The sequence below is a fragment of the Empidonax traillii genome, unplaced genomic scaffold (genome assembly GCF_003031625.1).
Source record: "Empidonax traillii isolate 1590-97213 ecotype Southwest subspecies unplaced genomic scaffold, ASM303162v1 scaffold348:size657943, whole genome shotgun sequence".
In the NCBI taxonomy this organism is placed as follows: domain Eukaryota; kingdom Metazoa; phylum Chordata; class Aves; order Passeriformes; family Tyrannidae; genus Empidonax; species Empidonax traillii.
Genome location: NW_020955541.1, coordinates 34,091 through 57,073, shown reverse-complemented (window position 1 = coordinate 57,073; position 22,983 = coordinate 34,091). Strand labels below are relative to the sequence as shown.

The 22,983-nt window shown below is 34.8% G+C and overlaps 1 protein-coding gene across 1 annotated transcript in view; it reads left to right on the top strand.

Annotated features, from left to right (window-relative positions):
• MYO6 (myosin VI) overlaps positions 1-22,983 on the top strand; it is a 116,234-nt gene that overhangs the window by 85,537 nt on the left and 7,714 nt on the right. Inside the window, exons 19-32 of the mRNA XM_027892380.1 lie at positions 941-979; positions 2,657-2,750; positions 4,761-4,891; positions 5,024-5,101; positions 6,062-6,191; positions 8,037-8,127; positions 9,330-9,480; positions 11,376-11,584; positions 11,919-11,997; positions 12,829-12,989; positions 16,121-16,150; positions 16,622-16,660; positions 19,955-20,058; positions 21,307-21,438. Coding sequence (XP_027748181.1) covers positions 941-979; positions 2,657-2,750; positions 4,761-4,891; positions 5,024-5,101; positions 6,062-6,191; positions 8,037-8,127; positions 9,330-9,480; positions 11,376-11,584; positions 11,919-11,997; positions 12,829-12,989; positions 16,121-16,150; positions 16,622-16,660; positions 19,955-20,058; positions 21,307-21,438 — 1,468 coding nt within the window. The remainder of the gene's footprint in view (positions 1-940; positions 980-2,656; positions 2,751-4,760; positions 4,892-5,023; positions 5,102-6,061; positions 6,192-8,036; positions 8,128-9,329; positions 9,481-11,375; positions 11,585-11,918; positions 11,998-12,828; positions 12,990-16,120; positions 16,151-16,621; positions 16,661-19,954; positions 20,059-21,306; positions 21,439-22,983) is intronic.

Below are 22,983 nucleotides of genomic sequence, written 5' to 3'. Positions count from 1 at the left end.
TTTTATCCACTGGGAGGACGATTGGCAGCTATAGATGATGGATATTACCTGTGCATATCTAGTTTCCTGGATTCAAGATAATTGAAAGATGTGGTTAAAAAAAAAAAAAATCAAAAGTCAGATCCCTTCAATTTTACTTCCAGTACACAAAATGAAGAATATGTTAGGACATACTGAATTTTGTCTTGCTGCAGTCTATGTACTTAAAGCTTGCTAGTAATCTAGAAAGGCTGGCACAGCAGTATTCTATGTGGCAAAACAGACACATCTCTAAAGTAAAGATATTGCTGTTTCCCTGGTGGGGTTTTGGAATATTTCAAATCCCTACCAATTACTTTCAAAAGCAACAGTAAGATGTTTTCCCTGATAGCCTTAAGTCTTTGGTTGTCCTGAAGATTTGCCCGCAGATAATAGTAGGACTGCAGTCTTTTCTCATCACAGTTTGTTTAAATGCAGCCTCAGTAAATGTGATTTTAAAATTGTAGTTTATTGTCATCAACAGAAAATGAGAAAGTTGGAAGTTTGGAAATAAAAATAGATTATTGCAGGGAAATGTTGACTTAGCTTCAAAAAAAACCCACAAGAAAACCCTGAGAATGTTTTCTGTGCTAATTTTTTTAGCATACAAATATATGCTTGTTATAGATAAAAGTAATTATTTATTTTATTTTCCCAAATGGACTTGCATGTTTCTTTGATAAGTATGTTGTAACAAGTAACTAGTTCATACAGTATTGTACAATTAAACACAACCAGTTTCTTCAGGACCATTCATGCACACTTGCATGATTTTGTCTGTTAAAATTTGTGAATGTTTGGTTTATCGGTTCTGTCTTAGTAACAATGACCATGCATGCAGTAATGCTATACTTCTATTTGGTGGATATATTTCTATAGTTGCCATGGTTAAGGCTCTTGAAATACCTGTTTTCTTTTACAGACTCAGTTAAATTTGCTTCTTGAGAAGCTTCACAGTACTGTAAGTATATATATATATAGATGAAGGTTCATAAATTTCTGATGTAAATCGAAATAGATTATCTCCATATGGCTTCCAATAAGTGTGATTAGTAATTGCTTTGGAGTTTGCAGCTTCATGGCACTTTTGAAAGGTCTTCCTGCACATGTGATGGCTATTGATTTACTTGAAAAAAAAAAAACCAAACCGCATCAGCTTTAAAGAAGTTCTTGTGCAGTGAAAGTTACCCAATTTGAGTAAACAAAATGAAATCTTTCTGGACTGCAATCACTTTTTTTGTTATTTTTACTTCTGTCCATTCATGGGTTAACATTGATTACTAACTTGCAGAAAATTTAGAAATGTTATTTAGAAGTAAGGCAGATGTTTATTTGTTATTAATTACTGTTTTCAGATTCTATAAAGCCATTAAAACTAAAATTTTTCATTTCACAAGTGGTCAAAGAAACTTAGTCTCCTAATGAGTATTTGTTAATTTAGCTGATGTAATTAGATAGCTTGTGAAATTCTCCATGTAGTTCAACACGTCCATTTTCTTTTAGAACTTAGAGTTGTAGGCACCACTGTCTTGTTTCTCTCAACCATGACATGTTCTAACCAATTTTAGATACAAGGTTACACTTGGTCAAAATAAGAAAAAGGGGGGAAAACCAATGGGAACAAAGGGGTCAAGTGCTGGAGTGTAGCCAACATAAAAGATTTTACTGTAGTCATGAGGCTGGTTTGAAAGATGATGTCTTTCACACAAAACACTCTGGAGCTGTCACATGGTCCAGGAAAAAAGTTTGTGGCCAGGCTTGGCTGTAGTCTTGACTTTAGCTAAGCCGTGACTGAGGAGGTATTGTTAACACAGACCTCCTTTGAAGATGTTCTCTCACTCTCAACTGAGAGACGGAAAAAAGAGAGAAGATACTGCAAACCAGGATTAATACTATATTCTCACAGTCCCAATTTTGTTTTAGCATATAAAGGTTATCATTAGTGGTCACCTGTTCCAGGAAAATTTGAATAATTGGATGGTGCTTTGCAAAAATGTCATCCTTAATGAATGGGATATAATCAGAGAAAGCAGTGGTCAAAATTGTAGAGGTGGAACACATGGTCATAAGAGAGAAGCAGACTGGAACAATATTGAGGAAGGGAGACTGAAGCTGTGAGCCAAAGGAAGTTGTAAAAAGTAGAAGTTAAAGAAGGTCAGGTTCATCTGGCATCATTCTGATGTCAGGGGTCTAGTAGTGTGTTCACTGATGTGAATTCTGAAGGACTGAGGCATTTAAGTGGTGTTACAGTAGAAGATAATGAAGGTAGTAGAATTTAGACTGATAAATCATAATTAGATTGTACTAGTGTTAGGAAGAACATTGTTGAGTGAAAACTCAACAAAATTGAGGATCCAGTCAATAGCTTTAGCAATGAGATTAGTTACATCAATTAACTAGTTTAGACCAAGGCTACAGTGCAAAACTGATACTCAGAATGTGGTTGGGACTAGATGATCTTATAAACTCCATTCCAGCCCTTCAGCATTCTCTGGTTCTATGATAATGTCGACGTTTCTGTTTTAGAATATTATTATTTTGTATCTTTTTTTCCCACCTATAAGTCTTAAATAATTAACTGTTAATTTAGGAGTTTTAAAAATGTTTAGATTCTGTTAACTTCTTGTTTTGGTCATAGGGGTCTAGCTTTATTCGCTGTATCAAACCTAATTTAAAGATGACAAGTCACCATTTTGAAGGAGGACAGATCCTCTCTCAGCTTCAGTGTTCAGGTAATATATGCCTCAGATATTTTTTCCCTATGTTTTTTACCTTGGGCAGTACAGATTAATCTAAGTTTGAAATATGCGAGATGAAAGCAATATTTCCTTCCTTGAACTGCTGTTTTCTGGAAGGCAGGTTATTTATGCCCTATGTACAGTTGTTTAGATTCTTAGTAACTTAGCACTCGTTTTAGTCAATAGAACTCTAGATATCACTTGAAGTGCCATAAAGTCTCTTCTTTGCAACAAGAGTTGATGTAATTTCCATTGACTGTTTTTATTATAATGAGAGGTCGGACATCAGGTGCGCATGTAAGAAGCCATGTAGCGATATATTGGCACATAAATTTGGATTTCCTGATCTGGAGCTGAATTCCATCTCTTTGTGTTACCCACAGTGTTAATAGGGCATATAATAGGGCATCTCTTGTCTGGAACAATAGAATTGTTTTAAATTACTGGGGCAGTTGAAGTGTAAGAAACTCTTGTGTGCCTTTAAATAAAGGCAGTCAGTGTTAGCTGAGGTATCTAATAATTGAAGCACATCTATTTTCTTTGATTTTATAGATACTATGATAGAGTTTAATCATATTGGTTTACTTTTTCGAGATGTCTTTATATCACTGTTCATTTGTTTTGGAGCTGAACATGCAACATAGACACTTCAGCGTAGTCTTTCATGTTGCTTTGTATCCTAAAGATTGTAATGCTTGATCTTCATTATTCTTGAAATGCCAGATGCTTTCCAACTTTACAGCTTTATTTTCAAGAGTGAGTATTAGCAGTTTTGCTCATGGCCCACTGAGAGTAGAAGGAACTGCTCGCTTGGGAACTGTTGTGCTGGCATTTTCATTCTTTATGGAGTATTTGTTCAACAAAGTACTTCAATATATTTTTCCCTTTTCTGTATTTTTGTACTTTCAGTAGCTTTCAGTTGATGTTTTGAGAAGCTGACGTATTTCACATATAATTTTATCATAATAAAAGCTTAGCAACTTTTCAGTACTTAAGTGTTTTAATGTCATTAGTAACAGATTTCTTCAGGTTAATAGCATTTGGCATGAGAGAAAAAAATAATAAATTAACTGCCCCCCCCCACAACAATTGTGATGCTTTACAGTAGTCTTACAAGCTCAGTTGTCTATCTATGCTTTCTTTGCAACAGTAAATGAAGCCTATTCTAGTAACCCAAAGTCATAGCATGTAATGTTAAAAGACCAAGATGTAATGTTATAAAATCTTTTTTGAAAAAGACTTTGTTTAAACAGTCAAATTTCAATTAAAAGCAAATATGCAAAAGTTTAAGTTGTAAGACAGCAACCATAAGTTAAGGGCTAACTTAAAAACTTACATCCAGCCTCTGTTGGTAGGGTTATGAAAAGCAGCAGGCATAAACTGGCATGACCTGTGCTGCATTAAGTAATTCGAACCTTTTACTGACTGTGTCTGGGCGTTTCTGATGTCCTCCTTGCAGCCAAAATGTAGTACATTATTCAGGACATAAAAGTTTCATCTTATCAGCTGATACCTCATATTTCAAGTACAGCAAATGTTCTAGCGCTGCAGAGGCATTTGATGTGGCATCTGCAAAACATCTCACTAATACCATTGACATGATGAAAATAAAAGCCTGGTTGGACATTATTTGGTGGGGGTGTTTTGTTTTGGTTGGGTTTTTTTCCCTTTAAAAATGAAAATGTCAAGTCTGCTGTAAAAGAAAAGAATGTTTAGAAAAAATATTAGAAAAAAAATGCCTCCTCATGATTGGGTGTTACTTGCCTCTCAAGTAGGGAGAAAATTGTATGGGTTCTTCTCATCTGCTCAGTATTAACTCTTTGTGATTGATCACATTATCACAAAATGATAGAGATTGGATCAAGTCCCAGCTGAACTTTGTGGTTTAGTCTCTGGACAATGTCCTTGAGACATATGTTATAAACTACCTGTTACCATAAAATTAAGTGCTTAATTTCCATGCTACTGATACCAACTTTTGTGTGTGTGTTTCTGTGAATCTAGGGATGGTGTCCGTTCTGGATTTGATGCAAGGTGGTTTTCCTTCACGAGCTTCATTTCATGAATTATATAATATGTACAAGAAATACTTGCCTGAAAAATTGGCTCGACTGGACCCCAGGCTTTTTTGCAAAGTAAGAAATAAATAATTTTTCTGCATCAGCACAAAATGTATTGTGAGGTTGTTTTGTTTTTTGTGTTTTTTGACTTTTCTTGTCTTTTTTGAAGGAGGCAAAATATAATTCTTTCTGTTATCTATGTTTCAGGCACTATTTAAAGCCTTGGGACTGAATGAAAATGATTACAAGTTTGGGCTAACCAAGGTGTTTTTTAGACCTGGCAAGGTAATCTTTTTCTTGGAGTTCATGAATGTGAATCTTAAAATAATTTCAGTTAGGAGGGACCTTTGAAGGTGACATTGTTCAGCACATTCCTAAAAGTGAGGCCGATCTAAATAAGAATGCCCAGAATTTTTGTAAATATTGTTCATTTTCTGTGAAAAAAACCCCCAATATTAGTACTGATACAATTGGTTTTATAGTCTTATTGCTGCTGCAACTGCTGTATTTCTAATCCAGTGTTTGTATTCGCAGACTTGTGCTGACTATTACAAAGACAGCAAAGAAGAAATATTTTCTAGTAAAATATATTTATAACTGAAATCTCTTTCTGTGATTCTGAGCATTGCTGCTGCTATGCAGAGAAAGAAGATTAAGTAGGGACCTGTTGTGATTAGAAAGGGAAATCATTGTAGTCCTAGAAGAATGTTCTCGTTATCAGAATTACTAAAAAGCAGAAATGCAGGATTTTCAGAAAAGGTTGCCTTCAGCAGGACTCTTATACAAAGGTTAAAAATTTGCAAGTGCTTTCAGGGTTTAGTTTTTCCCCAGATATATAATTAGATGTCCCCTGAAGTTGTGGAAGGCTAGAGTAAATTTTCAGGATGTAGAAAAAACAATTGATTTTTTGGCAATAAATATTTTTAGTGATTAGGAAATGGTTGGATTGTTCAAAATGCCGAGTGCTGGACATCAATAAAGTAAACAAACAAAAAACCTGCAGTTGTCATTTCTGTTACCATTAAACAATAAAGTGATGTCAGATATATCTACTCACTTTCATTAATTGAAAGGTGATATAATGATGACATACAATTTATGTTAAAAATATTTTAACTTTTTAATAATGATGATATACAATTTATGTTAAAAATATTTTAACTTTTTAATTAAGCATGATTTTAAATAACCATGTCTAACACTCTCTGTTCTCCCAGTTTTACAATAATTTTAATTATTGTTTAGTTTGCAGAGTTTGATCAGATAATGAAGTCTGATCCAGATCACTTGGCAGAGCTGGTTAAGCGAGTGAATCGCTGGCTTATCTGCAGTCGTTGGAAAAAAGTTCAATGGTGTTCTCTCTCGGGGATTAAATGTATGTATTTTATGTTTCATTAAATCAAAGTGTTTCTTAAAAAGACAACAAAGCAATTATTATCACCTTGAAATGTGGCCAAGGACATGTATAGCAGATGGTTACATAAATAAGTCCAAGCAATTGATTTCAAAACTGGTAAGATTTGTTTGGTTTTGTTTTGGTTTTTTTTTGTTTTGGTTTGGTTTTTTTTGTGCTTTGTGTTAGGTACCTGTGGAGAGGTTACAGCAGAGTTTTTATGAAGTGGGGCACACAACCCACCAGCAGTCTCCCATGTCCAGTCTGCTTGGGTGCTTACCAAAGCCTGGGTAAACACTCTCACATAAACAACCAGCTATGACTTCTGCATCAGCAGGAAAGAGGAGTAGTTCCACCCTTAGCTGGCAACATAGTCATTTAGTTCTGGGAAGTGCATACACAGAGGTTGTCATCTCCAGACAGAAACGGCAGTTTGAAAGTGTTGACATGAACTACAGGGCAAACATCTTCACTCCAGCAATTACTGCTCATTGGTAAATAAGTCCCTGTCACTGCTGATATGCAGTTTCCAAGTTCTTGACCTGCTCATTTGATAGAATTATAGAACAGCCTGGGTTGGAAGGGACCTTAAAGATCCTCTAGTTCCAACCTCCACTGCCATGGACAGGGACACATCCCACTAGACCATCCAACCTGGCCTTGAAGTTCACTGTGCAAGAGTAGGAACGAGGTGATGTGGAACAGAGAATGGTGATTGTGGTGTGCTTCAATTAAGATGTCTGGGAGATGTGGCAATCTATAGTAGCATGGAGGGTGAAAGTATGCATTAAAATGGGGGAGAAAGGCAAAAAGACCTCGTGCCACTACATACACAGCTGTGCATTTGGGCTGGCACAGTCACACTTCTACATCTGTCACTGGTTGGATATTATTTGTTGCTGCTTATAGTGCTGCAAATAGAATTTTTGAATTTCTAAGAGACAGGTTTAAGACATCAGAAATTATAACAGTAAAATCTGTTGTGTTTGGAAATTAATTCCATTTAGTCTGTTTTTCAGAAAAATGGGACAAAAGTTTGTCACTTTATCCAAAAACTAGAAACTTCTTTGTAGTGTTTTATGGGGAATTATTTTCTCCAGAATAAAGCTGAAATAGACATACAAGAAGTAGAGTGCAGCTCTGTGACCAATGAAGTCCAGTAGTTAAAAATACTGTGTTCACGAACTGTGTGCTCAGCGGGTAACTAAAGGCAATGTGGATCCTTCTATTTCCTTGAATAGATATATAGAAACTGCGTTTATTGTTACACTTCTAAAATACTCAGCACATGTTCCTGTACCTTGATTCTGTGTTTAACTCGCCTTCTGGTCTCAGTCATTTGAGTCTTTAGGTGAAGTCTGTATTACAACAACAGCTGGAGGTTTTGTTTCATGGGGTTTTTTTTTCATTCTGGTGTTGTAGAGAAATGCTCTGCAAAGTTGCAGCCACTGGATTGTCTCTAGCAGATATTAACTACTTGATTACTCTTCAACATAACACTTAGACTTCAAGTTAAGTGTTTCCTGCTTGCTAGATCCCATGACTTTTAACAGAGATTACTGATGTTTATGAATGTGGAGGGAGGTGATGGTGCGTGTTTGTGCGCACACACTTCGTTGTTCCTGTCTGTTTTGGGTGGGAGCCTCTATGCGTGGCCCAAGATTGTGAATTCTGCTGTCCTCTGTGTCTTAAGCGTTGTGGTTCCAATACAGAACAAGCTCTCAAACACATGGAGTCTACGTACAGTTTTGAGCTATGAAACGTGTAATATAGGAGTTGAGTTAAATGGTATAAAACATTGAGATGATATCTTCTGTGTCTTTACAGTGACAAATAAGATAAAATATCGAGCCTGTGCCTGCATTAAAATACAAAAAACTATTCGTATGTGGCTTTGCAAGAGAAAGCACAAACCCCGGTAAGAAGATATTGCTTGTCTGAAGAAAATAGGTTTTAAATAATATTCTCTTGTGACTGTAAAAAGCAGAGATTTACTATGCTTAACTAAATGTATCTGAAATCATAGAATAATGCTAAGTACAATTGAAGAAGACCTTGAAAGGTTTGCTGTTCCTTTGCTCTTTTCCAAGGATCAATAGACTAAATCTAAACCTTTCCTAAGAGATGTTTATATGGCTCTTTTTTCATAAAATCCTTCAGGGACAACCTAGTTTTTAGAAATCCTTCTTTAAGTCTGTCTAAAAGAAATTTAGGCTCATTAATTTTTGTCCTTCACCCATTCTTTTTTATATTAGAAATAATTGTGTTCTACCTGTCTTGTCTCCTCTTGAAATTAAATAATCCCATTAGCTGACTGCATGCAATACTGATTGAAAAAACACTTCTTTCATTAAACTCTGCTTAATGTAATAAACAACCTTTATGTTGTTTGATAGAGATCCAACTCTGTTCTTCAACAGTGGGCTTCTTATAAAGATTTTTCCTTTAAAAGTTGTATTTAATTTTGAACCTTGGCATTTTTGACCATTTGCCTTCATTTTAAGCTGTTTGGAACTCATCTTTAATGAATTGATTTAGTTTCTACTTTTCATGTCTTGCTTTTTGTGATTCTCAGTTCAGTGATTTCTGTTTAGGAAGACTGTCTGCAGTTGTAACTTCTGTGTGTGTCCTTCAATACTTTCTTAGAAAAACTCCCAAGTTTTCCTGGATTCTTCCCCAACCTTGTTTTTTCACGCCTCCAGGGTCTAATGACTGTGTTCCCTGCTGTATTGTTAAGTTTTATCTGTTTCAGTCCCATTAGCTTTTTGGGTAAGTGTCACTACTCGGCCTTTATCCACTTCAGTCAAAATCCTTTAGTGAACTAGTGATTTAATATTGGGGAAAAAAATACCCTACCCAGTGTTAATTCTCAAAATAAAACGACTCTTTTCCATTTTGAGTCACTGAGTGCTGGTCACTTTTAGTTACTGTGTGCAGAAGGCTGCATTACTTAGTTACTTGATGTGATAACATTTGTATTTCAAAAAAGAGGGTGAGTGTTGTCAGAAGGCATAATTTGTCTGCCATCTTCCTCTTCTGAGTGAGTGATTAATGATAGTTTTAAAAATATCACCTTCTAAAGGCGTCTCAAGGTACAAATAAACTGGCTTTCCTTCACAGCATTGATGGCCTGATAAAAGTGCGTACACTGAAGAAGAGACTTGATAGATTCAATGAAGTAGTGAGTGCCCTGAAGGAGGGAAAAGCAGAGACAAGCAAGCAGGTCAAGGAGCTGGAGTATTCTATTGATGCATTAATGAACAAAATTAAGGTATGTGATAATAAGGAGAGAAATAGTTTTTTATCACTGAAATCTTTAAAAACCTTCATCTAAAGTAGAAGTCCAATGCGTTTTTCTTTAATAGAAAAGGAACTTTATTATAGTGGTCTTAATTTTGATTCACTGGGTAAATCCTGTTTAAAATTATTTGTGAATGCAACTGAAGTGAATCCTGAAACTAGGTGAGTATATCTCTACTTTGGTATTATCTGTGTTTCAAAATGGGCACTGAAGAATTTAAAGCAAAAATGCATGTTATTGTGAGAAAAGTGTTGTCACTAATTCACTTGCTGCTTTTATTATTGGAATAATCCATATTAGCAATATTTTAACTTCATCAGGGCTGAAAGAGACAACCCTTTATCACAGGACAAAGAGATTTCCGTTCCGGTTATGAGGTTTTTTCAGACTTGGTAGTAAAGAGAATTCAGCTTTCTAAGTGTGCTTCAGGGTCTTTAGTTCTCAGTTTCATACAACAGAAGCAAAAGACAAAATAAAAGCACACTGGCATTTATTAATGTTAGAAAAAATTTGGTTTGTTGAATTCTTGTTTCGTGCAATATTACAGCTTTGTTAGTGTACCATATTAAGATCTTTTTATTTAAAATCACAATTGAAAAGATGGCAGAGTTAACCTGTCAACTTAGAGTTCTCTTTTCTAATAAAAATAATATAATTTGATTATTGTCATGATACACCCTGTAGTGGTTTTGAGTCTAGGGCTTCCTTGGTGACCAGGTTGTAACCAAGGAACCAAGGCCATGTTCCCAATATTCCATACAGTTTTTACGTAAGCAAGAGTATAAATAAGAAGAGAGAGGAAGCGCTCTCTCTCTCTTTCTTCCGGCGGACCAAAGGCAAAGGTTCTTTGCTGTCATTCTACCCGGGCGAAGGAGTGAGCTTAGTGCGCTGGTTGGCCTTGAGAAGCAGATAGTGCCGCCAGTTGTTTGGTGCAGTTCACTGCTATCTTGAGGGAAGTATTTGCTTTTTATCCCTTTTTCCCCTGTTTCCTTTTTTCCCTTTCCCTTTCCCTTCCTTTTTCACTTTTGGAGGGTTCCCTGTAATTCTATTTATATATATATATATAAATGTATTTCACTTGAAATTCAGTTTGGTTTGGATTCTTTTGATTTTTTCATGGTCTTTTCAGTCTGTCTGAGAGAGGGAGAGGGAGGGGGAAGGTTTTGTCCCTGTGATCCGGGCACTTGGCCTGGGAGCCAAGTCCAACCTGGGACACACCCTCAGAAAAGGTCAGAAAACGTCCCATATTGCAGTTTTATTAATATGATGGGAATTGTAAAATGAAATTAAATTGTAGCTGTCAGTTAGTTTGGAAAATGTATGTAGCAAAGGCTATTTTTTTGAGTGTTTTCAACCTGTCATTTGCTACTAATACCTTTTTCTAAAAGTTAGTCACAGCATGGCCCAATATTTTTTCTGAGTGCTAGCAGAAGTTGTGAGAAAAATATTATATTCTATGACATAAAAGGCAGAGCTGTAAATAACCACTATAGCAGATAAGAGCGCAGTACAAAATGCACATGGACAGGCCTTAGTTTTCAGCCCTAGCATGTTAAGAATTAATTTCTGTTGCTTAAAAATGCAGAATTTAAAATATGAAGGCATGTTTTAAAAAGAAGTTGTTTAATTTCAGGGATGAAGAGGAGATTAATTTATATGGTTTTACATGAGAGAGGACAATAATGAATCCTCAGGATTTTAGAAAAAAAAGGGAAGAATGGACTCAAGCTTACCCTCCCTAAAGTGTATATATATATTTTATTATAGTGCTCAGTGTTCTCATTTCACTCAATATTATTTGAGTATACATTTTTAAAAGCAAAGTACAAATGCAAAAGAACATAATCCCCTTGTTATTTTTGCAGACCACTATAATGACTAGAGAACAGATACAGAAAGAATATGATGCTTTAGTTAAAAGCTCAGAGCACCTTCTGAATGCACTGCAAAAGAAGAAACAGCAAGAGGAGGAAGCGGAGAGGCTACGACGCATTCAGGAGGAAATGGAAAAAGAAAGAAAGAGACGTGAAGAAGAAGAACAGAAACGAAAGAAGGAAGAAGAGGAAAGACGTCTGTGAGTCACAAATAGGTTACTGGTTATAGAATGAGAAGAAAATAGAAAAGGCTTTTTCATGAGGTTGTTTTTAGTAGTTGTCCACTTAGAGAGTTACTTGGATTGTATTCCTGGTGTGCTGTGCAGTGTTGAAATGTTTCCTTTCCCAGTGAATTATAAGGCAAATGATAGAATAGCGAATGGAAGAGATGCAGCTGGAAATACGGATGAACTTGAAAAATGTCTGTACTGACTTCTGGATTAGCATTCAGTTTTATGGAAGATACTTTATGTCTCTTACTATCTCATATTCACTTGCATCATAACATGTTTTCCTTCTCTTCTTTTGGAATAGGAAATCTGAGATTGAGGCAAAGAGAAAACTAGAAGAGGAAGAGAGGAAAAAGAGGGAAGATGAAGAAAAACGTATTCAGGTTAATATTTTAGCTGGGGGGGGGGTTTGTGTGTGTGGTGGTTGTTTTGGGGTTGTTTGTTTGTTTTGTGTATTTATTTACTTATTTTTGAATCTTTTTTGCAGCTTTGGTTCTTCACTGAGTCTAATGGCTTGATTTTATAAATGCACATCTCAGTCATTCACCAGTGTTGCTTTAGTAGAAAATGTAAGGCAAAAGTCATGATTAGAACATCCCAGGACAGATCACCTATTTCTAGTTCATGTGCAGCTGTTGGTCTTCTGAGTAGAGGTGCATCTGTTTTTAAAGAGGTTTGAAAGTTATTTTAAAGTTAAAAATACACAGCACTGCAGAATTCTAGTTAAGCCTTTGAAGTTCATGCAGATATTCCATGTCAGCCAAGTCTGGCACTTTTACTGGAAGTCACGTCTGGACTCAGACCTATATGCAAAGCAGTTCCTATTGCAAAGTCCTGTAATGCCAAGTGCAGAGTATCAAGGAAGTACTGTGTTAGTGCTGTGGAGGAGTAACTATAGTGCTAGTTTTCATAATAGTGAAAAAAACCCCCTTAGTGTATTTTTTTAAATGAATTATAATTATTTGGCACTTTATTTGAAAAGATAATAAAAGTGGTGGACAATAATTATTTGATAAACTACATGGAAACCAAGATGCAATCTGTAACTGTTTGATTTTTCTTGGGTCAAACTGAACATTGATGCTGTTAACTTTTTAATTCTGTAAATTTTGCACATTTTGAAAAGCTATATTTTGGGATATTTTTCTAATATTGCTCATGTAGTGTTTTTTGTTTCAATTGGATAAGATTAAAAGTGTCTTTTTATAAAACAGGCTGAAATTGAGGCTCAGCTAGCTAGAGAACGAGAAGAGGAAACCCAGCACCAGGCAGTGCTTGAGCAGGAACGTCGTGACCATGAACTTGCAATGAGAATTGCCCAGAGTGAAGCAGAACTCATCAACGATGAGGCTCAGCTTGATTTAGGATTGCGCAGGTATGGGGTTAATAGTTATATTTTTCTCTCTTTTTTTTTTTCTTCCTATTTTCATCCCTTTGAGAAGACTACACTCTTGTGGTTTTATGTATCTTTGTATTCATTAAATGGACCTCTTAAGTCAGTGTACTATAATCTTTTTCAAATTAACTTGTGAAATTTGTTGGAAAGATTGCTTTTGCTTAAAGACTTTCTTCATTTTCCATCTTGCTACATCAGTAGGTTTGTAGTTGCTTGTGAATACAACTGCAATTCTCTTTTTGAGTTCTGACAAGGATGGCAACCACTTTAAATTGTGATTTTTATGACTCATTTAAAGTAGGGAATGGAATTTCTTCAGTGGTAAGTAGTAATAAAGTACACCTTTTTTAGTACTTGATGATTCTGTTTGTACAAAGTGAATTTGTGTGGGTTTTTTCTTAAACAAGAATCCCTCTTGGAATGCAGAAATAATAGTTATTTCTGTGTTCTGACTGGTAAGTTTTTTAAGTGGAATGAATATATCTAACATAGATGGATTTGAAAATTAAATACTGTATTAGTTTTGTTTTGTGTGAACTTTTGATATGTCATAACAATTGCTTGGCTTTTGGTATAGAGATCCACATACCTGTCTGCAAAGTAAGAGCTCTTCATTTGTAAAAGGTGCCTTAGCAGCAATTGAGAAATTCCAGTAAAGGTGGTACTTACTGGTCAAATAGCATAAATGTACCTATGAACATGATTGCTTCATTAGTGCTAGTCTACTCAGTTTGTTGTTGAAAGAAAGAGTGTGAGAAAATTCCCAGTGTTTCCATGGAATTTCAAGCTCCCACACATGTTTCCTTTGTTACCCAAATATTATCTAGATGTGTACTTTTTTTTAAAATAACTTCACACCTGCTTGAGATAGGTGGGTAATGTTTTTTGTCATGTGTAATACTGATTTCTAGACACTTCCACTGAAATCACTGTGGTCTTGCCCTCAGTTATACAGTAGCTGTCTCCAATAAATACCTAATTCATGGAATCATAAAATGGCTTGGGTTGGAAGGGAACTTTGAAGGTCATCTGGTTCCAATGCCCCTGTCATGGGCAGGGACACTTACACTAGACCAGGTTGCTCAAAGCCCCATCCAACCTGGCCTTGAACACCTCCAGGGGTGAGGCATCCAGTGCTTCCCTGGGCAGCCTGTTCCAGTGCCTCACATCTTGGCGTATTTGGATTTTGGTGCAATACTTTGAAGGTAAACACAAAGTCACTCCAGTGTTGCAGCCTGGCAGAGTTCTCTTAAATATGAAAAAAGGGAGGCAGTAGAGAAGAAGGGCTCAGAGAATTCAATAATTTTCCTCTCAGTGATCTTCTAATCTCCACAGTGTTTCCTGCTGCTCATGGGTGATTTTGGTATTTGTCTTTCTTGTATAATCTCAGAATGGATGATGAACTAGCCATCATCATAACTCTGCCAGTTTCTCTCTGCTGTGTAGCAGTAGGAGACTGAAGACTCTTCTGGATGATGGGAAACTGCTCAGTGGTTTGAACAAGTTAGCATAGTGATGTAAATCCTTTGATAATACACAAATGTAGAAAAAACAATAGATTTTTCTGCTTATATGACATTTCTTTTTGCCTCATTGGCGGACTTTTTCCCCCTACCGTTTCTAAAGTTTACTTCAAGTAGTTTTAAGCACATCCAAAAATTGATTAGAATGCTTTTAATTTAATCTTTGATTTATTTTATTTTGGTTTGTTTAAAACTAAATGAAAACATTCCCCAGACCCCAATGTCTTCTGCTAAAATCAAAGGATAGATTTTCAAGGAATTGACTTAAATGTAGAAACTAGAGGAATTCTCTGAAATTAAAACTCTTTATTGGTTTGAACAGAATACATAATTTAATAACTAAAACAAATTGTCTGAACTTATTTTAACTGATACCAATCAAAATTTTACTAGAGCATGAGTAAGTTAGATTGTCATCTTCTGCATTTGAGACCTGCGCATTACCATATTATACACTAAAATCACACCTTTTCTGTTAAAATTCTGCTGTAGTAGGATAAGGCATATCCCTTCATACTAAATTGATGCAGTATACTGGTTCTACACCATTTTCACACAATTTTGTAAAAAATCTTTTCATGCTTACACGTTGGTATCAATAAATGGGTATTTTCTGTTGTATGGTGCTACCTGTGGAGTGCAAAGGGTAAGAACAAGGTGATTTTATGTGCTTATTCTTAAGGAACATGTGGTACCTGTGTGTTGTCATATTTGAAAAGAAGTAGCCTTTACTTAATTCTTTGCTGCCCAATACCTTGAAGAATTCATCATTAGTTTTTATAGATATTCAAAAGTACATAAGTATTAGCAGTTCCTTTAAAAAATATATTTGTTGGCTTCTGTCAAAGAAGAAAAGTTACTTTTCTGGCGGTAGATCCAGCATTTTTATTTGTGCTTATTCTGTGTGGGATATGCTGGACTTCTAGCTTCATCCAGTTTTATTACTCATCCACACTTTAAAAGGATGTGTAATAAGGGATTTACAGGACCTAGGGATAAATTAATAGTAGTACTTAGCACTCGAGTAAAAAAGAAGTTAAACAACAGATATTTGCTTTCAACTGTGTACTGTTTTTAATTTATGCTACTTAGTGAAAGGTACAGTATAGCATATGACTCCAAAAGGAGCTCGTCTCAGAGAAAATGTTGTAAGCCTATCTGGTCTGTGTGTTGCGTTGGAACAACCCGAAAAAGTTTTAATTTGTAGCATATTTAGTGCTGCATATGTGCACCTGTGGGTTTCTTGTATGGCAGTTGAGACTCAGGGTCTTTTCACAGCTTGCATGAAGAAGCGTCTGTCCCATTCCCAGAGAAGCTGCATGACGATTGCTGATATTTCTTGTGATCTGCTTATCCAAAAAAGACTCTGATTTTGAAATGGCGGGGGAAGTTTTCAGCTTTTTTTCCTGATTATGATTTAACTCATGATTATATGAGAAAGGAGGGGAAAAAGTCCTGTTTCTCAGTTTAAAAAAAAATCATAAGATAGGATAGAGCAGGAAATACTATGACCCACCTTTTCCCACTTCAGATTATTAGGAAGTTAACTGGGAAGTAGTCTATCTAACATATATCTTCTATTTGCAGAGCCAATGGAAGAAAGCCACAAATGACTGCGTATGGCATTTTTTTTCCATTTGCATGCTCTAATAGAAACCCCTACCCTACTAATTAAGAAGAAATTGATTTTGTCCTCTTGTATACTAATACTTCATAATAATCTTTATTAGCATGCATCTGTAACCTCTAAATCATTAATACCTTATATCACTATTTCACTTATGTCTAATAATTACTTTAATAATATATTATACCTGATAATATTCTATTTAAGGGTGATCGTATAATTACTTTAAGGTTTTTCACATACCTTCCCTTTTTCATTGTCCTGTGTGATTTATTGGTCTGTACAAAATCAGGGCTGTGTGTATATATATAGATATGTGAATGGAAATAATTTAAATTAAGTAGCCATTTTCTGTACACTTTATTTAACTTCAGTTTGATTGGCAAGAGCCTCTCTCAGTTAAAAAGGCTTGTTTTATATCAGTATGTTTGGTTTATGTTCATTTATCAATTTTCTTATAGGGAACAAATGGCCACAGAAATGTCAGAAATATTGTCTAGGTAGGTGAGAAGACAACATGAAATGAATCAATGATTTTATAAAAACAAATCACATATGAAACGGGTCGAATTATTATGAAATTAAAAATAATGGAATGTGGTTTTTTTCAAGTGATAAGCAGATAATTTACTTATGTTTTTCAGATAAATTTACATTATCACCACTTTTTTTCAGCAATTATTTTTCCATGATTTTTAGTGATTATACTAAAAAAATAAGGGTAGTTCACATACCCTGATATTTTGTGTAATTTCGTTACTATTTCTCCAGCTTTCTTCTCTTTTCACCTTTGTGATAATAGAACATTGGGTTCCACGTCTTTCAAAGGCGTATTTTTACAGATTCAGCACAGAGTTAATGAGGTTATTTATGTCAATGTAATTTTTGGTGCTTTTAATAAGAAAATATTCTAAATATAATTAATTTCAAATAAAAGCAGTTTTGAAAATTACCATGTTAAGAGCACATTAAAACGCCTCTTAAGACATCTAAACAAAAGCCCCCTCTGAGGTTTCTTGAATACTAATGCAAGATTTTGTGCACAATGCAGAAGGAAAGGAGAACACTGGTTGAGGTCTGAATACAATTCTGCTGGAACAGTCTCACAATAGGTGGTGCTAGAATACTAATTCTCCGTTCAAAGAATTTGTTATAATGCCCTCCCTATTAGTGAGTAATTAAAAAGTGTTTTATGCAACTTGAGGGTAGAAATTATATTTGACATTCATTTTCTTAAGCTTACATAAGAAGCAAAATTGTTCAGTTTTTAAAGGTTAATCAGTTGTTAAACAGGCTATTAAACTGTTTTTATATAGTCTGAAGATGATTGTTTTCAGTGATTGATGGTTTTTCTAGTTGTAGCACTGATAATTGGGAATGCAGCTGTAACTAAATTTGTTTCTTGCAGTGGTATTTTAAGAATAGAAATAAACCATGTTGCATGTAATTAAGTTGGCATGCAAATTGAAATGGCCAGATTGTATTGCATATATTGACATGGTTCCAGTGACAATGGCCAATTTTTAATGTACAAAAAAAAAAAAAAAAGACAAAACTTCAGGGAAAATCAGAAGCTCTGTGTTGTGGTTGAATTCAAAATGCATTACTTCTTACTGCATACTTTTTAAATTAAATTTTCCTCACTTTTCGTGCACTGGAAACTTTTTGAGACTGATTTTTAATTTTTTTTTATTTTTAAAATCTGAAAATATTGTTTATGATACAAAGCTCTCAGACTGAGCAGTGAGGACCGATTGTCAAGAGTGATGCTCCTCTTACTGCCAGACTGCTGTGCTGAAAGTCGTGTAGAAAACAAAAGAATGATCTGCAGAGTAGTACTGTAATAGAAAGACTAAGCCATTCAATTGGATTAGGATTCTTAAAGATTACTAGTTTAACCAGAGATTGTATAGCCTAGTTCTGCTGCTCTAAATTATGTAGCAAACTCTTGAAGTGGTGGGTAGTCTTGCTAAATAAAGAAAATCCTTAGGATTTGTTAAATTAGGTTCAAGAAGTTTAGACACCAGGCAGTGGAAAATATTTAGCAGCAATCCTTTAATGTCCTACAGGTATGCCAACAGTAAGAAAATATTAAAAAATATATTTTGAAGGAGTTTGTCCAGTTATTTGTTTTACATTTATGAGTAGTTCCAAGTCAGATCTAATTTTTTATGTCAGAATTCTCACTTACTATAACTGAAAGCTATGTGTTGAGTCAGTTAGTAGTATGAGTAGGCATTATTAAGCTGACACTACAATAAAACTGTAATTTTAATTATACTGAGGAGATGATGCATTTAAGAAGAACATTTAATTAAACAGATTGTTTTATTCTATGAAATTTAAATTGCATTTGTTATGTCTGTTGTGTCTGTTTCCAAAACTGCTATATCTGCATAAGGAGATTTTTCAGGTTATAATAGCTGTTTATAAGCTGTTAAATAAAGAGGGAAAAGTAAACATCAAGCTTCAGAGTACCACATAAGACCTTTATGGAAAAATAAATGTTAAAATACTATTCAGTTGATTATATTTACTATAATAATGTAAGGGTCCCACAGAGATATTATTACACAAACAGACCTTCAAATGAAAAGGCTTGTTCTGGTTTTCTCTCTTGGGATTTTTTTAATATGACATATTTCATCAAGAATTCTGCTACCCTGTTAAAGATCTAGTTTCTTCTGAGCAAATCCTCTCAGATCCCAAAAGATAGTTCAATTGCCTTTATGTTCTTAGTAATGAGCATTAGTGGAGGTTGGTAGAATCATGTATGTGTTCTTGAATTTCCTAGTGTTCAAGTGTGCTGATCATCACTGAACATTGGAGTGTTTTGAACTTATTTCATATGGAAATAATCCATGGGAAGTTTGCTATTCCTAAGGGAGGGTTCTTCTACTTCTTGTCCATACAATATTTATGGGAAAAAAAGTAAAATTCAGGTTTATCTTTACATGTAATGTTTGTTTTGTACATGGAAACCCTGTGCATGCTTTTAAAGATCACGGAGATTTTAGTAATAATTTCTCACTTGTATTTACTGTTGACTTTCTTGCATATTACCTACATGATGAACACCTTTTACCTTTGAAGAAAACTGGGTTTGGATGACTCTCTTTATACTGATCAGCCTTTCCTCTGTGTGGTATTTTTTGCCTTGGTATTTCTTGAGGATTCATATCCTTCCCAAATAAATGTTACTGTTTTCAGACAGCCACTATACAATTAATGCAGAAGTAATTTGATTTCTTTTCTCAAAAAAGACTTTTTTTTAAAGACAAGGAATATTTCATGAAGTTTTGGAACAAATCCTAATCCAATTTTAAGAGCAGAGGAAATGCCTTTTCTTCCTTCTCTTTTTTCTACTTCAGAAATATTTTTTCTTGTCTGTTTTTTCAATGGAACTAAAAATGTCTATGGCCATTCTTTGTTGTCCGTTTTCTGCATCTTGACTAGCACTAGGTAAAATGCACATCATCTTGGGATGAGATACACAGAGATAGAATATGCACCTTTTCACACATAAGCACTATTAATGACAATTCCTTTTAATCTCTAGGAGGCCTGTAAGATGACTGTGTGATTTTGGACATAAAATATGTTTTCATTTTCTCTTAATAATTTGAACATCTTGAAAGTAATGTGGTATTTTGCCTTTAAATTCAGTCTGTTTGCTACTGATTTATGTGATAATAAGAGTGATGCAGTGTTGATCGTGGGATCTTTTCCTCCTCTTACAACAGTTCCTGTTTAATACTTGAAAAAATACAAATATATTTTTTAAATAATCGTAGGGGTCCTGCAGTGCAAGCCACAAAAGCTGCTGCTGGTACTAAGAAGCATGATCTCAGTAAGTGGAAATATGCAGAGCTTCGTGATACAATCAATACATCTTGTGGTAAGTGGAACTTTTTCTGATTTGAGAAAGAGGTCAAGCTGTAGTTGCATGTTACTTTCTTCCTATAACACATATAAAAACTTTATTCATGTTTGAATTAATAACAAATTAATTTTAAAAGTTCTGTTACCCCAAAAGCAGCAATAAATGAAGCGGTTTCCATATTAAAGAAGCAATTTCTTTTTTACCTCTATTAGTGATTATATATTTATGATAGTAAACTGCTTGGGCCATAAAATATGTGTTATAATTTCTTAAATAAATAGTCTTAGATTTTTTTATTTCCACAAAGGGGATAATAGTTATTGTGCTTTACCTGGAATTTGTGTGTTCTAAGAAATTTTTTGCTATTACTTCTTGCCGTCACCAGATCACAAAGAAAGCAAATGTGTATATAAAGCACAGCATAAAATATTTTCTGTCTTGGATATTCAGATTATTTGTTAATTTTCCAGCTTCTTTTCAGAAACTCACAGTTGGGGCATTAATTACTTTCCCCCCAGTCTGAAGTTAGAAACAGATAAGAATTATTCTTTTGTTAGATACACTACTGTTTCTTCCTGTTTCTCATTGAAAGTAGTTGGTTAACTTCTGATATAAGATCACTCTATTTTTCCCTGGATAGAAATTGGAAACAAATATATTCTTTTATGCTGTTTTTACATCTGCAAGGCTGGAGCAGTGTTTTCACCTGACTAGGTGCTGCAGTAATGGTGCTCACCTGTGTTCATCCCTAGTGAAGCCAGTTAGGGGTACTCTTAGATGACTAAGGAAAGAACCTTGAGATCATTCAATCTCTTAGAATAATGAAATTCAGCAAAGTGGAAATATACAAGTATATATACCTAGATATGAGCAGTCATATGGCTGGTTTTCTTTTTTCCAGTTGTAGAAATAAAGTTCAACAGTGAAATTTTATGCTTCTGTACTGCTTGTCTTGTGATAGTGTCAACTGGCAAATTTAGTAAAGTAAGAGTTTTATTTGTCAAATTTCACTGCTCCAAATCCCCCAGTACAAAGCTGCTTTGGGGGCTGCCTTTACTCTAAAGAAAAGGATACATATAACTCTGAGGTAATTTCTAGACCATAAAATACAGGTCCTGTGCAGCAGAGCTTGACGTTTATTATATTATGTTTTAATGTATTAGTGTTACAACTTGATCTCAGATTGTATACCTCTCAAAAAAAAAAAAAAAATTTTTTTCTGATTTTTCTCACTCATCCATTCCCTCCTCATTTTTGGGATAGATATTGAACTGTTGGCAGCTTGCAGAGAAGAGTTCCACCGAAGGCTAAAGGTGTATCATGCTTGGAAATCCAAGAATAAGAAACGCAATGCAGAAATGGAACAGCGTGCTCCCAAATCAGTCACAGACTATGGTGAGGAGAGATAATTTTGTGTTTATAATCACTTCTGTGGCAATATTCTGAAGAAAACATTTCTAGAATCAATTTTGAGTTTGCTAGGTTGAAGGGAATTCTTTGGGGTTTTAAGATTATTGTTGTGTCTATTTAAGGTAAATAGTTTGAAAAGATTGAAACTGGCAAATACTTTTCAGAAATTAATATATTAATAACATTAATAGACCCAGATAATTGTGTTGAATAGCTCTCCTTAAAACCTTTTATCACATCCAAGTCATATCTGTTAAAATTAGTTCTTGGTTTAGGCATTTTTGCTAAGTGTTCATTGCTGTGCTACTTTATAATTTCATAATATATAGCTATTTAGATATAGCTATATATTTTTAGAAGCACTTTTAAAGGGTGCTAATTTATCATTTACATCATAGTAAGCCTTATGTACTTTAGCTTGCATTCTCTTTTTAAAAATTCTGTGAGTGCTGATATTGCAATTTTTACTTAAGGGATTTTGTGTAGTCCCTGCTTTCTTATTAGTCCATTGTTCTGCTGATTTCACAGATGCATGTTTATTGTCAAAGCAATGCACTAATGAGAATAAGTGACTGCCTTTCAAACTCATAAAGAAAGTGTAGGAGTTGCCATGTTTAATACTGCCAGACTGAAAATTCAGTGCTCAGTTTCTAGAGTGACATTTGCAGAATAGATTGTGTTCCTGCCATTCAGTTGAAGCAAGAGGCAGAGGAAAGGGAAGATGGAGAGAAAGTGCTGTCCCCAGAGTCCCATTAGCCTGAGATTAAAGCATTGTCTTGGGACATGGAGGATAAAGATCTCAGGGAATACAGGTGCCCTACTTTCTCTCAGTTTATATATGAAGTTGTCTCCTTCCCTTCCATTCACTTACTGAGTGTGCATTGCTTGAGCATTACCTGAGAATTTGAGGGTTTTGGGGAACTTTGGTACAGATATATCGCAAGAGAAATCTGGATCCCTAAAGAAGATACTACCGAAGAAGAGGTCCTTGTGACTGTGCCCAGTAATGTGGGTTTAAGTGCTTAAGAAAGCTAAGGACTGAAATGGCAGGAAAAGGCATTTGAAGCACTTCTGCAAAGTGGTAAATTGCTTTGAATTTGAGTTCAAAAGTTCTATGTAGAGCTAAATGGATAAAATACATATTCATGCACAGTACTGAAAGGAAGTATCAAAGAGCAGAAAATCTCTGGATTTGTGCACACAAAGCTTGGAATACTCGTGTTCTCATCCCTTGTATTCAGACATTTACAGCATTCTTACCAGCATTTTTCATTGCATTTTTTTACTTTCCTTGAAATACGACATCATATTTGTGAAGAAAAGGACATTGAGGTTCAGAAGAAATTGATAGCAACCTTTAGAGACTTTTGTTAATGTCAGAATGATTCTTCCTATTGCAAATAATTGTACTACATGGGCATTTTGCATCTCTATATTATAGTGATCTGAGCAGGTAGTAAGAAGAGATTCTGATTTCTTAGGTATTAAAGCTAAAAGACTTTGATGTGTCAGTGGATGTGTACTTCAAAT